General features: G+C 46.4%; 1 protein-coding gene across 1 annotated transcript in view; it reads right to left on the bottom strand.

The window, feature by feature from the left end:
• Positions 1 to 3,002: 3,002 nt before the first annotated feature.
• The window catches only part of SMO (smoothened, frizzled class receptor), a 216,799-nt gene continuing 202,876 nt past the window's right edge, over positions 3,003 to 16,925 (bottom strand). The window contains exon 12 of the mRNA XM_069629579.1: positions 3,003 to 4,178. Within this exon, the coding sequence (XP_069485680.1) occupies positions 3,574 to 4,178 (605 nt within the window). The 3' untranslated portion in view covers positions 3,003 to 3,573. The remainder of the gene's footprint in view (positions 4,179 to 16,925) is intronic.

The raw sequence follows: 16,925 nt of genomic DNA, 5'->3' as shown, positions 1-16,925 counted from the left end.
TTGGTAACAGCTTATTCTGGTTCTCTCCCAAAAGTGAACTTGCCTTTCAGTTGAAGATGACAGCAATGATGATCCACGTTCAATAAAGTCCAGATGAACACTGAAATACACATATTTCTAGAAAAATGAAATCATTAAAAACATATGCACCAAATGCCTTTGATATCCTTTTCAGTTCAATTCAGCGACATTGGCTGCCCAAAGTGCCCCCCGCCCAACCCCCCCAAGATCTTATTCTCAGCAGACACCGAGAATGGGCGTTTATGGGAATAAATAGCAAAGGGTCCACAGCCATCCAATGCAAACCTCTCTGCCACATTCAGTCTCGTAGATGGAACTAACCTGCCCTTCTCATGTCATATACCATGTGGACCCGCCACCTGCTTGGGTCTGACCCATATGTTTAATGCTCAACTGCCCAGTCCAGGTTATATGTGTCTAAGCAAGTGGATCTGGAACAAGGGCAGGAAGAGGAAGAAAAGATGGAGGGAGGGAGAGGGGTGGATGCGCGCGCGTGTGTGCGCGTACAATAGATCTGCACCTTGATATTGGTTATAGATTTGCAAGCTATGCTTTATCCTGCCAACTAGTAGCTGGGTCCGGAATTGTATGTCTTTTCTAAAGATTTATAATTGTGGCCTTCAACCAGGGTTTGCCTCGAATGTTACCCCCTCGATGACGTCGACCTGAGCTCAGAGACAAGAAGACAACATAAGGGATGCCATGCAACTCTGGTAAGTATTCATGCTGCAAAACTGTACATGTGCATGTATGTAGGTGTCTAGATTGTAATATATCCAGATGCAAGAGTTCAGTGAAATGGAAACAAAGACTCCAAGTGAAGTACATGTCTCATTGATCCTGGTGCGTGTGTCATTGTACAAATACCCTTATCAAAAATGTGGCCTTTGTAGTACATTTGCTGTTGGATAACGTAATCGCACTTGAGGAGGTCGTACAGGGTGCGTTCAATCTCTGAATAATGGCAGGAGGGTCACTGATCATGGTTGGTAGCAGTCTGCACTTCTGGGTAACTTGCAAGATGGAAACAGAATGATGGCAAACAAGCCCTCCCCGCTTAAAGAGAAGGGCCGCTTGAACAGTCAGGCCATCAAAGGCATTGTGCTTCTTGAAAAGTGGGGAGCTCATGAGCCAATGCCTCTGCTGCTATGCTCCTTCTGAACTCTCGGAGGCTCTCTTATAGCCACTTAAAGCACTGTACAGGAAAACTGTTCCTAATGTACAAGGGTCCCCACCCCCCAACCCACCCGCCACCAGTTAAACATGCACCTATGGCAGAATTAACATAGTAACCTCTGAAAGTTACTTATAGAGTAGTGTGGTATAGAGGGCGAAAGAAAAACAGGCCACCTGGAAACACATTTCTGTTAAAGGGCAAAGGGAATGTGCATTCATGTGTTGGCTCGGCTGCAATTTTACCCGCTAGTAGGTTTCAGCTCAGAAAATATTTGCTACATCTAAACCTTTATGACTAAAGATTGCATATACTGGGCTTTTAAAAAGGCATGGCTCAGCCTAGAAGGCCAGATCACTTGTAAGTTGCGTAGAAGTTCTAATCAGAGAACTGCGGCAGACTTGTGAAGGGTTAAGGTGTCCAGCAGTCGCATCTAGATGGCACACGCATAGGGTTGCGCTAGCGTCAAGGGCCTAGTACTACAGAATGGGACCAGAAGGAAGGGCCTGGCCAGCAGGCACATTTTATTATCCCGGAGATCATGCGAACAAGTACAACAATAAAGGATTCTATCTTTAGGTCAGTCATTATCTGCAACTCCTTCATCTTCCATTGTATACCAGTGACCATTTATTCCACAGCAGTGGTTTATGTTTAGAATGTTTACGGCCGAGTTGAACCCTTGCTCTAGCTCTGTGGTCTGCAACCTTTTGCTGCCCATCCCAGGAGAGCTGGCCGGCATAGTCAATGGTGAGGGATTGGATGGGCCATGGTGCAAAAGCAAGCTGCATGCCCCAACTCTAGGCGACAGTCCCAACTGATGAGCCCTCTTGGAAAAGCATTTTTCAAGCATGGTGTCAATGCGAATGAGCTCAATGCAGCTCTGTTCCAGCTTGTTATGGAGCTTGTTAAAATGACAGAAGACACATGGCGGCCACCTGACTCGATCAGGGCACCAGCAATCATCAGGCGCCTGAGAAGAGGGCATCGTGCTGTAAAGGGAACAAAGCTCTGCATTGTACCAAAGATAACTCTGTCCCACCGCTTCCCTGAGAGCAGAAGCAGGATCAGGAACACCACAAACCTGAGGCTGCGCATCAAGTGCAGCTTGGAAACTCCCCACTCAAAGGTAGCCCTGCGCCCCATCCGTTTCTGTCCGGTATTGTTACCAATACTAAACAATCTATTAAGCAGATCTGGGGGAAATCACTCTTCGATAAACCCTTTAGTAGCATTTCACACCCTGGTTGCCTCATGCACAGATTGTGTTGCAGGACAAGTAAAGTAAGGTTCACAAGTTGGTTTACATTATCAAGGCCATGCAACAAGCGTGGTTTGCACAGGAAATCAGTTGACTGGTGCTCTGACAGGTCAGCAGGGCCCATGCGGATGCCATGCAAGCTCAGGGACTCTGCTCCAGGTCCTCTAGTCTTGCAGAGACATCAGCCGTTTCTCAACCACCCCGCGCACTGCCGATGGTGGAGGCGTCATAAACACACATTGTAACAAAGGTTTCTCATGAGCTTATTCTTCTCTCTCTCTGAACTGTCACTATGGTGACATCATCATTTCTATACAAATTCCACAACCATCATGCAACATTTGACATTATTACCCAGGCAAGCATGTCTGAGCTGGCAAATAGTTCCTTAGTGAAAGCAGAAGTAGAGTGTGGGGCAACAGTCTGCACAGCTCTTCCAACATCCATCCAGCACTCGGAAGACTCTGCGGGTGGACTCTGTTCACCCAGTGCCATGCAACACACTCCGCTGGGTCTGAACACAAAGGGACTCCAGATTAGCGTGAATATTTTTCTAGGCATTTCAACAATACCCAGCAGGTTGTGCATCTGAGGGACATTTCTTGCTTTTAAAGAATTTGACGAATCCATTTAAACAAAACAGCCACCCTTCTGTAAGATGAAGAAATATTTCCTGTCCAATTGAACGTCCTACCTCCAAGTACCAGCCAATCTCTTTCATAATAGTTTAAGCTTAGGAAAAAACAAATAAATAACTGTCCATGTATTTTCCAAAAAGGGCATCCCTAAAAGGCACTGTCTCTAGGTAAGGCTTTGATTTGGCCCCTGGCTACTTGATCTCCAAACTGTACTGTTTAGTTCTGTTGGCCAATGAGGTATTTTGTACCAGAGAGTGAAGCAAAGATGAACATCCCTGTATCTGAAGAGAAGGCTTTTGGTACAATGGGGCCAAGATGGACAATATCTTCCAGGTCCTCAGCAAACTGGGGTCTCTGCAAGGGGACTTTTGAGAAAGCCTCCGGGCACCAAGAGACCGCTGTCTTCGGCACAACAGCCTTGTCTGAAGACCTGTGATAATTCTCCAACCAGGTGATTATCTCAGTCACGCCCATAGTCACTAAAAGTCAGAGTCTGCATCAACAAGCTCAGTGTCCATGAGGTTGGCTCTGGAGTGGATAGGGGCCATGCCCACTCTTCTAACCTGTGTTCGTCCTCCATGGGGGAAGTTCCCTGTTGGCACAGAGCTTGATGCCATATCCATGCCGGAGTGTCGGTATGAACCATTATAATGGCTCTGGCGGGGAAGGAACCTAACACTGCTCCGGTGCTCCTCATCCTCCTGGGGCACAACATCTGGGGCACAGGGGTTTGCAATCAGATTTAATGTTGTATATCTCTTGTAAGCAGTAAGACTGTCCATGGTTGCCAGAGAATATGGATCTCCATGCTCCGCATAGGAGCCGGGCAAAACCTCTTCCAGTCCCTGGGGCTCCCTGGCTCTTGACACCAGGCACGTCTGCTTTGGTAATTTGGGGAGCCGAGGAACTGCGGTAGAAGCCCGGGCTGCCCTGTAAGCCCCATCTGCCATCTCATCCGTAGCTCCAAGGGGGCGGACTTCTTTCTTTCTTCTCCTTTTCTTCTTTTTCTTGAATCCATGCTTATCAAGCTCTGGTGGAAGGCTGGCGTCCACCAGCCACAATTTGGCCCTTTCCTCCGGTGGTACTGAAGGAAACAGAAAAACAAATTGGTTATAGAGCAAGGTTAGCTAATCAAATCAGCCAGATTTCACTCTGCGATTTCATAAAATGTGTGTCTTAATTCATCTACGCTCGTATGAAAGCATTTTGGAGGGCCCCTTTCCACTAAATCCAGAATTACTTTCCCAGAAGCTATCTGGCTACAGTTTGACTCATTTGAGAAGCCAAACACTAATAACAAGTTACCCGAATTTCGAGTATCCAGTACTGGCAACGAGTTTAATGCCTAGTCTAAACCATCCTGTGTCACCCACTTAACTTGCATCATTAAAAGCACACCAATAAAGTGTACAGTCCTCAATAATAGACCCATCACCTTACCCCGAAACAGCTCATGAAACTGTAAACAAAGTTTAAAAAGATAGATTTAGACCTTCGCAGTTACCATTCCCAGACTCCGGACTACATTGTTTGTTTCTTTGGTTATTTTATTTATAAAGCGCTCCAGACCCAGGGGTAAGTGGGCGCTCAAAAATATGGTTACATGGCAGGTGTATAATTTATGCAGTTTACCAATATACGATAGATACAAAAGCAGTCAAACGTGAACATTTTGCAATACATTTGAAGTGAGTACATAGGGGACAGAGTAATAGAGGCAGTGTCAATGGGCGTGCGGTGGTAATGAGTGCATACTGGCGTGTATGTGAGGTGTCCCAAGGACTTGAGGTGGTATAGGTTATTTATTCAGTAGCCAGGTGATGACCTGGGTTCTAAATGGTTGAAAGGTAGGGATGGACTTGATGTCTAGTGGAAGTGTGTTCCGCAGTTGGGCGGCTAAAACCGGGAAGCTGAATCCACCGGCTCTTTTACGGGAACATTTGGGCACCACCAGGCTTAGTGTGTTGGTGGATCTGGTGATTCTGGTGGTGGGTTTCAAGGTAAATTCATCAGTTAGATAGGGCTGGGCAAGGTGGTTGAGGGCTTTGTAAGTGAGTCAGAACGTTTTTAGATCAACTTTTTGTTGGATGGAGAGCCATTTACAAGATTTTCTGATAGCAGAGATGTGTTCTCTCCTGGGAATATTAAGACCAGCGCGGAGTGCGTTATTTTGGAGGACTTGTAATTTATTGATTACGGATTTGTTTGCACCTACATATAAGCCATTGCAGTAGTCAAGTTTGGACTGAATAAGTGCTCTGGCTAGTGTGAGGCAGCTATTGGTAGATAGCAGTGGTCTGCAGGCCCTGATCAGCTCGCCTGTGTAGGCAGTGGCTGAGGCGGTCATATTGATGTTTGGCTAGGTTGGTATTGGTATCTAGATAGAAAACAAGGGTTTTTACACTTTTAGCAATGGGAATAGTATTACCATCAATGGTGAACTTAGTGTAGCTGGGATTACATTTCTGGATGGTTTTGGGGGATCCGACAAGGTGCAATTCAGTCTTGTCATCATTCAGGCAGAGGCCATGTGTGGCCATCCATGCCTGAATGAGGGAGAAGACTTTGTTGATCCGGCTAATGTCCGTAGTTACCGGATAGTGTTAGGAGTATCTGGGTGTCATCTGCATAATTGGTGTAGGTAACACCCAGATGGTCCAGCTTGGCGAATAACAGCTTTGTAAAAATGTTGTACAAAGTGAAAAACATGAACCTTGTGGGACACCACAAGTGATGGGAATTGGGTTGGCCGCTGCTAGTGGAGAGAAGACACGCATGGTCATGTTATCGAGGAAAGATTGGATCCATGAGATTGCCGACTGGGAGAAGTGTGCTGCCGTTGACAGGTGGTTACAAAGGATTTTGTGGTCAACCAGGTCAAAAGCCACAGAGAGATCTAAGAGAAGGAGGATGGCAGCCCTACCTTTATCTTTAAGTTCGTAGATCTGACTTTTGAGATCAACAAGGGCCGTTTCTGTCCCATGTTGAGGACGAAAGCCCGATTGCCGGATTCCTAGTAGTTGCTTGGTTTCTAGGTATTCTTGAATTTGTATGTAGGCCACTCTGTCTAGGATTTTTAGTAAGAAAGGGACGGTGGTGATCGGTCTATAATTGGTCGGTATAGACGGGTCGAGTGTTTGTTTTTTTAAGCGTGGTAGAACCCATGATTGTTTCAAGTTACTTGGGATAGAGTGTCATGATCTCTGCTTCCAAAAGGTCAGGGTTTTCCCAACTCCCTTGGAAGCAGATCCATAACCCAGGTTCCGAGTGCCAACCAGTCCCAATTGGGACCTTTTGGACCCAGTCCTGGCGCCAGTGGCACCAGGCTCATAAATATGCCCAGTCCCCTCATAATGCTTGGGTGGACTTACCTTCAGCAGACCATGCTGCTTACTTGCCTGCCAGTTGAGCCTCTGGTCCTCTTCTGTTTGGAACTACTTTTCCTGTTGGGTGGGGCTGGAGCCACTCCCTAGATTCAGAACACTGGAACTCTTCTGGAAGGCAGGAACTCTTTTCTTACCAGGAACTCTTTTCTTACTTAGGCGTGGCTGTGGAAGGAGACGCCTAAGCACTACAGGAGGCTATTTAAACCACACCCGGTGGATGAATCTTGCTTTGCGTTATTCTGCAACCCCTGCAGCAGAACGCTCATCGTGTCTTCTGCATCCGGTCCTGGGCCTAAGGAAAAAGGCTTACCATCCTGAATCCAGTCTTCAGCAACACCTATAAAGACAAGAAAGAACAGGTTAGCATTCCGGCATCTGAAAAACAAAAGTTTACCAACTCTTCGGCGCTGCATCCCGCATCTGAAAGACAAAACAAGGTGCGTTTAAAGACATTGGGGAACTTTAATACTCACGTGCCATTACTCATTTCCACATCTAATCCAGTGGGTATTCCGGCACCCTGCAGCCGCTCCGAACTCGTACCTGCAAAATAAAAAGACAGTTAGAGCGCATAGTGAAGCAGGCAACAAGCGCTTACTTACGTGCTTCCAGGCGCTTCTATTCATCACACGGGCTCCATCTTCAACTCACTTCAGCCCGTCATCCGCCATCGCCGGAACCCTGCAAAACAAGAGACATCATTACTAAAGACTTTAAAGACATTTGAATGACTCGAAACTTACCGTTCGTGCAGTAAACGACGGACAGCAGTCCTCTGAAGTCAAGAGGCCTGCGCTACCTATCCAGTGAAGAAACTGGTTACAGCACCCTGCCCCGAGGCAGATGGAGAGCTCGGCATTCACTTACCTAAGGTGAGAGCGTTAACCTTTGGGGGTCTACAGGAGAGGAGAAGAGGAAAGAGATAGGGACACCCCAATAACCCCAGTTCATTAACCCCATATTTTCTATCTGCAGACATCTTACTCTACACGTCAGGCATACAGTGCACAGAGGTCCAGCCCAAAGAGCCAACCGGGTGCTACACATCACCTTTGAAAATACGGTAGTCGCCCAGTCAAGACCGGCGCCTCTGCGAGAATCAGGTGAGCGTTACATAGAGTTGCTGATGAATGATAGGTTCATTAGTTTGGTGATGAAGGGGGATAGATCCCTGGCTGCATCTTTTATGATCTGGGCAGGGCAGCTGTCCCCTTTACAGTTAGAAGTTTTCAAGGAGGCAATAATTTTTTGTACCACAGGTATAGTTACCTTTTTGAAAGTAAAGCCTTAGTTGATAACAGTGAGCGATGATGGTGGGGTTGGACTGGGTATAGAGCTTGAGGTAAGTTGTTGTCGTTTATTTTTAATTTTGGTTTGGAGCCCCGTGATTTTGTTGGCAAGGGCATTCTGGATGCCTGTGCACCAGGGTTTGTCCTTGGTGCAGGTATCTGTAGGTGGATTGGGGTTTCCAAGTTCCTTCAATATATTAAATAGTTCTCTCATGCTGGAGCCTGCCTGGGTTATCCTAGAGTTGTAGGATTCTTTTTTAGCACATATTTTATTTTTGTAGAAGGCAGTGATATTAGTAAGCTTAGTTCTATTATCTGGGGTGGGAGTAGTTTTTCCATAGTGTTTCTAGTTTGCTTTTTTGTTGTCTGAGAAGTTTCAGTTCAGGAGCATACCAAGTGTTCAGGTGAGCTTTTGGTTTACCTTTGCGCATTTTTAGCGGGGCAATGATATTGATAGCTTTAGCCATGGAATCGTTGTAGGTGTTGACTAGCAGGTTTAAGTCATCTGTGTCTGGTAGAGCGTTCAGACTGGGGACTACCAGAGGTATTAGGGCTTCAGGTGTGATGTTGCTCTTATTCCTAATTGGGCAGGTCGGTACAGTAAGTGTTTGTTTGGGCACTAGGTTATTGATATTGATATCTAGCGAAAGGAGATGGTGGTCCGACCAAACAAGAGGTAGAGGGTCCTTGAGGGTGATCTTGCAGTTAAGGGCAGCTACTCAATCGAGAGTCCTACCTTTCATGTGGGTAGGTTTGGAGCAGAGTTGTATGAGGCCATGCTCTGATAATAGCAATAGCCAGTGAGGTACGTAGGTGTCAAGAGGGTCATTAAACCCAAGATTGAAGTCCCCAAGAATAATAATTTGGGCTGAGGTTTTAGAACTTTCGGCTATTAGGGATGTGATGTATTCTTCAAATGATCCAGGTGGACCTGGGGGTCCGTATATTAGATGCAAGGTAATAGTGCTCTTGGGGGAGGTTTGCATTTTGACTGTGAGGTGTTCACATGATATTAGTGAAGAGGAGGTGGCTAGTCTAATGTCAAGGGAGGATTTGAAGATGATGGCTACGCCGCCTCCACAAGCATTAGGTCTGTCTGCTCTGAGGATGGCATAGTTGTCAGGGATAGCTAACGTAAGAGATGGGCCTGCAGCATCGTGCAGCCAGGTTTCAGTCACTGCAAGGAAGTCGAGGTTGTTGGACAGAATGATGTTGGCCGTCTCTATAGTGGGCGACTAGGGATCTAACATGTAGAAGTGCTCCTTTTATAGGTAGTGGGTTCAGGTTAATCGAGATAGCAGTCAGGTTATTGGTTTTGGTGGGTGAGCTGGCTGGATAGTTCCTATTATTATTGAAGATTCTGGCTCTGAGGCTGTTCTTGCACTCAGTCAAGTAGGGAGTGGTGGTGTCTGTCTGTTTGGACAGAGGGTCTAATGGGGCTGCGGCCATGAGTTGGGCATTGTGGGCTTGTGCTAGGACTGTCAATATTGCTTAGGGCTAGAGAGTCAGCTGAATGGGCACTACTGTAGGTGGGACAGACATGATGGTAGTTTTCGGAGAAGACTGGTGTAGTGGGCAGGAAAGGTGTAGGACAGGTGATGGGGTGATGCCTTGGGCAGTCAGGTCTAGCTAAGCCGTTATTATATGCTTTGTAACTATCACCGCTACAGGGTACATTGTTCTGTATGAGACAAAATGGGAACATGATAAAGGTGAGCCAGAGGTGCATAGTGGTGGCATATGGTGGCATACAGAAAAAAGTGTCCTTTCTCCTGAATCTTCTGAAGGGCATTTCTGAAATACCTTCTTAATCATCAATACACACCCTAAATTGACCATTGTGACTGCACCAGTAAGAGATAATTTATACTTAACTCACCGTCTATTGTAATAACCATTGTCCTAACTAACCAAGATATCTCATTGTAAGTGAAGTGTTACTTACCTTTAACAATTGTGCGTAGATTGATACCATTTATATATTGTACATAATTATGCCATTTAGTGGCTGGATGTGAATCAAAGTATTGGCAGTCTAAGTTGTGATGTGCCATCAAGGAAGACACTCCCCTTATGCATGTATGCAAAGCATTGCCCCTGTAGAAGCACAAGATAGTGAAATGCCACGCGCAGCTGGTTTGTGATACTGCAGGCAAGATGTTCATGTCTTGGCCGCAGGACATCACAGATCAGTCCTATCGAGATCAGTGCTGCAACACATCTGCATGCTGCACACAAAAGGAAAAGTTACAAAAGCGATTCACCCTTCTAGAACTGTGGAAGATGTATGGGGAGGACCGGCCAGCTCACCAGCTGCGACCAGTACGCAACCATCGTTCGAATCCTTTAGTCCAAGATCACCAGAGCAATTTCTCAAACTTCTATCTGCCTACAAACCATCTGGCTCGCCACTGGACCCTTGCCCAGCCACAACCCTCAAAGAAATTTTTGCTTCCCCCTGCGCAGGAGAACACGCAAGATCCATCATAAATGCCTCCCTTTCCTCTGGTATCTTTCCCAACGAATTCAAAAAGGTTCATGTCAAACCTCTAATTAAAAAACCTTCACTTGACCCTCTCGTGCCCAAAAACTACTGCCCCATCTCAAACACCAGATTCCTTGCCAAACTCATTGACCGAACCGCCTACTCCCAACTAAACGCCTTTGTCGAAGACGACAATCTCCTAGACCCCGCTCAATCAGGTTTCAGAGCCTGTCACGGAACTGAAATCACCCTAACCTCAATTTGGGATGACCTTAAAATGACGGCAGAGTCCGCGGGATGAGCAGCACTAATCCTTCTTGAACTATCCGCCGCCTTTGACACAATCAATCACTCAATCCTTCTAGACCGCCTCCACTCCCTAGGAATTTGTGGAACCGCACTTAAATGGATAGCTTTATTCCTCAAAGATCGGTACCAAATAATGATACTCTCTACCTATACCACCAAAGCCCGACCAGTCGACACGGGAGTCCCACAAGGAGCATGCCCATCTGCCCTCCTGTTAAATCTCTACTTGATCACCCTCCCACCAATAATTTGTTCGCACAACATCCTGTGCCACAACTATGCCGACGACACTCAACTTATTCTAAAACTCCTGAACTCAAAACCCAACTCCCGACGAGACCTGGCCTCCTGCCTCCTTGACATAGAACTCTGGATGACCCAGAGCCACCTCCTGTTAAATCCCTCCAAAACGGAAATCATGGTATGTGGCAACTCCGAACTTCTTCCGCACCCACTACACTGGCCATCCACCATGGGCAACTCACCGACCCCCTCCAACTCAGTGAAAAATCTTGGATGCACCCTTGACTCCGACCTAACACTCTCGCGCCAAGTCAACAACGTCTCAAAGTCCTGCCACTACCACCTTAAAACCCATAGGCGCATCTTTCCATATCTCTCCTTTCCCAACAGACTCTCTGCGGTCCAATCAATCGTTATATCAAGACTGGACTACGCAAACCCCTTATACCTCGGAATCCACACGTACCAACTGAATAAACTCCAAAGGGCACAAAACGCTGCAGCCAAATTGCTACTTGCGCTCGGCCCAAGAGACCACATCTCCCCAGCCCTTAAGACCCTGCACTGGCTTCCACTAGCACAAAGGACGACTTTCAAAACCTTGTGCATCTCCCATCGAGCTCTGCACAAAACCGGACCTCAATATCTGCAAGACAAGCTAAAACCCAACACCCCTCACGCATCCTAAGATCAAGCTCAGCCGGCCTCCTAGTCATACCGAAGACAAACTCAAGCAGGTTAGGTGAATCATCATTCTCAGCTTTGGCACCCACGCTATGGAACTCACTCCCACCCCACATCCGCCTAACTGAGGATTTAACGTCTTTCCGCATAGTGCTGAAAACCTGGCTCTTCCCCTAAAACCAAGCCGTACCAAACTAACCCAAACAAACCAACAGCTCCAATCCATCAAACCACCTAATGCGAGAAACTGACAGCTAATAACCCCTAACATAAACTTGAAGGACAAACAGAATTAAACGGATAAAGTAGATCAAAGCAATGAAATGGCTAATAAGAGTAAATCATACGGAAACAGTAAAGAGATTTAAACTCCAGAAATGGACAGAATGCATGCGGAGTGAACAAAATTAGTTAGAATGGATAAACCAGGAGGACCAAATGAATGCGCCGAGTTGAAGAATGCATGAGTGGAAGAACAAATACCTATATAGTTCGAATGAGTATGGAAATCGAGTGAATATGTAGATCGGATAAGTGTATGGAATGGATGAACATGTTGAGTGGATGAGTGTGTAGAGCGGCTGGTTGTGTAGAATGGACGACCCTGTAGCGTGTAGCGTGGATGAGTGCGCAAATACAGAGAAGCGTGTAGAACGCAAGAGTATGTAAAACAGAGGAATGTCCAGAACGGATGAGCGTAAACCGAATAAATGTGTTGAACGGATGAGAATGTGGAGTGGATGAGTATGTAGAGCACATGAATGTGGATATCGGGTGAATATGGAAATGCGGAGTGTGTGTAGATCGCTGGAACAGATGAATGTACAGACCTGTCAAATGTACAGACCTGTCGAATGGATAGAGCGGATGAGTGGATAGAGCGGATGAGTGGATAGAGCGTACAGAAAGAATGAGTGGATAGAGCGGATAGAGCGGATGAGTGGATAGACCGTACAGAAAGAATGAGTGGATGGAGCGGATAGAGCGGATAAAACAGATGAGCAGATAGAACGGAAGTGAAGAGATGAATATATAGAACTTGATATTGCTGCAGAATGCGTGAAAAACGTGAGTGCTTAAAGATGAGTGCTGGGAGCACATAAGTGCGTAGAGGGGGTGAGTGCGTAGAGGGGGTGAGTGCGTAGACATTTGAAAGAGCACATATCCCACCACCATGCTTACTCTCTCCTTTACATCACCACTCAACTAGAACACAGAGATACTATGACACCATTCGGTGCAACTGTTCTCATAACAACATCTACCGCTCACTCCACATCATTCTAAGTAAACACTGCTGGTTACACCCCCCCCCAGCCAGGTGTTCTCCTCAGGCCTAACGCAGCCACATCCAGTCTGGATAAATCCTGCCAGAATGAACACATACTCCTGATCTCTCAACCACCACTCCTACCGCTAAGAAGCAGCTATTACATGGATCCCGCACGAGCTGCACACATACCCGGTGCTCACACGCACCTTTATCTCTCTTCCCTCTCTACTGATCTGAACTTCGGTTCCCAAGGGCGTTCAACCTACCAGCACCTTCAGACCATAATAATGGTATATAAGGCGCTATATAAATGCAAAATAACAATAACAATGAGACGGAAGAGCCACCCGTGAGAGAGTGGATGCTTAATCAGCACGACGGGCAGGGCACAGCGCCCTCAGCTTTTTTCCTCCCCAGAGCACTGATCCATTGTCTGAAATACAGGGATTGTACCCATTGAAAGAGTTAAAAGCAGTGGCAGGACACACTACCACCACGTATGCGCCCCCTGCTTACAGCAGCGAAGATGTTTTAACTGGAGCAAAAATAAACCAACAAAATTCAGTCTCAGCACGCAATGAATATAGTGGGCGGGCGACAGAGACAGGCAGAGCAATAGAGATAGCGATTGCCCAGAATTCATGGGTAGGAGGACAAATAATGCTTAAAATAGACAGAAGAAGCATTGAAGAAAGAGAAGCTCAAGAAAGACAGGAGGAAGAGGAAGAGAAAAGAAAAGAGTGAGAGGAACAAAAGAAGTGAACAGGAAAAACAAGAAAGAACGGGAAAGAAGATACAAGGAAGAGAAAGAAGGAAAAGAAATGAAGAACAGAGAAGGGAACAACAGGAGGAAATAGAGAGGAGAAATGAGGAAGAAAAGGAAAGGGCAAGAAAGCCAAGAGAAAATAGCTAAAGGGAGAAGAGACAGGAAGTAGAAAAGGAAATACGAGAGAGAAAAAAGGGAAGAAAAAAAAGATCGAGAATGAGCAATGGAAAAGAGCAGAGAAAGGCATCGAAAAGAAATCCATGAGATTGTTAAGGGCCATATGCTCGAAGAGAAAGACAGACAAGGAGCGGAAGTAGAGAGAAAGGGAAAGGAGTTTAGCAAGACTTTGTGAGGAATTGGATAAAATACCTGAATAATCTTCCTGGGCAGATGAAGTCGAGGGAGAAGTCTTGTGAAGGAGGATTGGTAGTTTGTACGTTAGCAAGAGGGGCAGTGTTGTTCACAGAATTAACCAGAGTAGAGGAGGATGTCCACAGAGGGGGAGGAGAGCATTTGAAGAAGTGATTAGTTGATTGTATAGAACGATCCCACTGAAGAGACTACACTGTGAGAATAGAGAAGATGACAGAGGTGATGTTGCTAACGCTTTTATGAATTGTGTGTTGACTGACTTTGATTATTTTATATGCTCTATTGATTGTGTGTGTGTTAATGAAATCGTTGGAAACGTAGGATTGCTATTAGTTTAGACACCATAGTCATAGTCAGTCCTCTTTCTTCTTCGCTGAGGGGGCGGGCTCTGATTCGCCTCCCTCTCCGGCATTTGTGCCATAGCCGTCTCGGGCGCAGCGGACATGCTTAAAACAAGCCCGTCTGTGCCCGTCCGTGCAACGGACGTCCAGGACTAAAGGCAGGTATTTTCGGCGAGAGATACTTCTCTCTCACCCCCCCAATGTTGTATTTCCTGTGGGATGGAGGAGCATAGCCAAACCTGTCCTGTCCACATGTTCTCAGCAGCAATCTTCACAGGAACAGTTACCCCCCCCCCCCCAAACTTAATGTTGATGTTACTTAATACTAGATCCGTACCGCATATGCGGCCGATATTTATAATATTTTTACAGGCCGATGTCCTGATCTATTTTTCTTCCCAGAGACTTGGCTCCAGGAGGGCTCAGCACCATCTTTAGTACAGGCCATGCCAGAAGGCTTTAGAATTATTCATTTGGATCGCCATCCACCCCGAGTTGGGGTGGCAGTATTGTTTAAATCCCCACTCCTTAGCAATGGAAGCTCTCCTGCTGAGGTGTGTGATGTCCCCTATCTTTATCCATCATTTTTTGTTGATCTACCGCCCTTCAGGGCACCACATTGGGTTTCTTGAACCCCTGGTCGACCTGGTGGCTGATCTCCACTTGAAACACTTGCATCTTGTGGTTCTTGGGGATCTTAACTTAAAATTTAATGAACCAAGTGTTCCAGCTATTGATTTACTTTTCACCTGTCTGCTGGACTTCTTCCTCAATTGGTACTTGGTCCCACCCACTCTATGGTGAACACCCTTGATCTGGTACAAGCTAGTGAAGCATTTTTATCTGTTCAAGCAGTTGAGTCGGTTCTGTGGTTCGATCATTTTTGGTGACTTGCAAATTCAAACTTGGTCGGGCATCTATTAGGATTCGCCCGCCACGGCTATGGTCACGCGGCTGGCAATGTACTGATCTATCGGGACTGGTTACGCTAGTCAAAGCTAACTGCCAAGCGATACCAGACATTTTCCCTTGCTACACTGTCTGGCGTGCTCCTCGAGGCTACAGATTATATTGTACCCCGACGGTTTGTTCAACCTCGCCGTCTTCCATCTGAACATCTTAGAACTGTTAGTCTTAAACTTAAACAATCGGAGCGAAAATGGCATAAGGCATATGACTGCAACCGCAAAGATGAGTATAAAGCATGCTCATTTCTTGGCTATAACAGCTGCTAAGAAACTCTACTTCTCCCTGAAAATTGAGGCTGTGCTATGTCAGCCCAAAGCTCTCTTTGCTGCAGTCAAATCATTGTCTGTCAGACAATCTTCCGCCTATGTGAAGTCCTTCTCAGGTCAGCTGTGACGCTTTGTCTCAAAACAGAGGGTATCCGCAATAACATTCTTGTGTCTGTGTCAGTACTTTCTCCTGAAAAGCAACAGATTGGCCTGTGCAGTCCAGTTACAGTGGGAAAATGGTTGACTTTTCTGAGGAGATGGTCTCCACTGCCATACAACGTATAAGATCTGGCTCTCCCCTTGATGTGGTACTATTAGCTATTATGAAAGAGATTTCTCAGGGGTTCTCCTTGCAGAATTGAAGATAGCTAGAGGCATTCCTGTCGGAAAAAAAGGTTCCTTGGATCCATAGCTTCTTTCTAATTCCTCCTTGCTTCCGTTATCTATGAAGCTTTTGGAATCTTTGGTCTCTACTCTTTTGTCTTATTTTCTGGAATCCCCTACACTTCTTGATTCTGCCCAATCAGGTTTTAGGCCTGGGCAGGGCACCAAAAGTTTATTGGTTTTGGTTCTTGATGACATGGTTAGACTGGTTTATGCTGGTGAGGTGGGTGCCCTGATTCTTTTGGGTCCGTCAGCGGCGTTTGACAACGTACACCACCCCACCCTACTTACTCGCCTGTCTCAAATTGGCATCTCTGGCCAGGTACTTTCCTGGTTCTCTTCTTTTTTGGCTGACCACCCTCAGGTACTGTCTCTTGCTGCTTTTTTCTCTGGCACTTGCTGCCTCTCCTGTAGTGTTCCACAGGGCTCTCCGTCTTGTCACCTATTCTTTTCAACATTTACTTCTGGCCTTTGATCTGTCTCACCCGCTCCCTCGGCATCAGGTGCTATTCTTATGCCGACAACACCCAGATCCTGATACGGTTAGATCTTGATCAGACTGAGATGTCATCATACCTCCACAAGTGCCCGACTGCTGTTGGTGAGTGGATGAGCCATAAGTGGTTGAAGACGGAGGTGATGGTGGTAGTGGCCACTCCTGATCCCACTCTTTGGGCGTCTTCCTTCTGACCTCTTTTCTTGGTATTCTTCCTGTTCCGTGTCCAAGGTGATGAATTTGGTGGGAAAAATTCAGAAAAAGGGGCTCCCTCTGTTACCAGCTACTCTTCATCCACTGGTGGTTGCAGCCTTGGTGTTGAGTAGACTTGATTATTTTAACTCTCTATATCTGGCGCTGCCCAAGGACCTGATCCAACGGCTTCAATGCTTACAGAATTTAACCGCTCGGGTGGCCATAGGGACTCCGTACAGGGCCCATATTTCCCCTGTGCTACGTACTCTCCATTGGCTTCTTGTCATGCAGCAGATGAAGTACAAGGCTTTGTGTATTGTGCATCGGGCACTGCATGGGCAGGATGCAGAGTACATCCAGGCTAAATTTACAC

The sequence above is a fragment of the Ambystoma mexicanum genome, chromosome 12, assembly GCF_040938575.1.
Source record: "Ambystoma mexicanum isolate Mex_15411 chromosome 12, UKY_AmexF1_1, whole genome shotgun sequence".
Lineage (NCBI taxonomy): Eukaryota > Metazoa > Chordata > Amphibia > Caudata > Ambystomatidae > Ambystoma > Ambystoma mexicanum.
The sequence above is the reverse complement of the archived record's forward strand: the minus strand, read 5'-3'. Positions and strand labels throughout refer to the sequence as shown.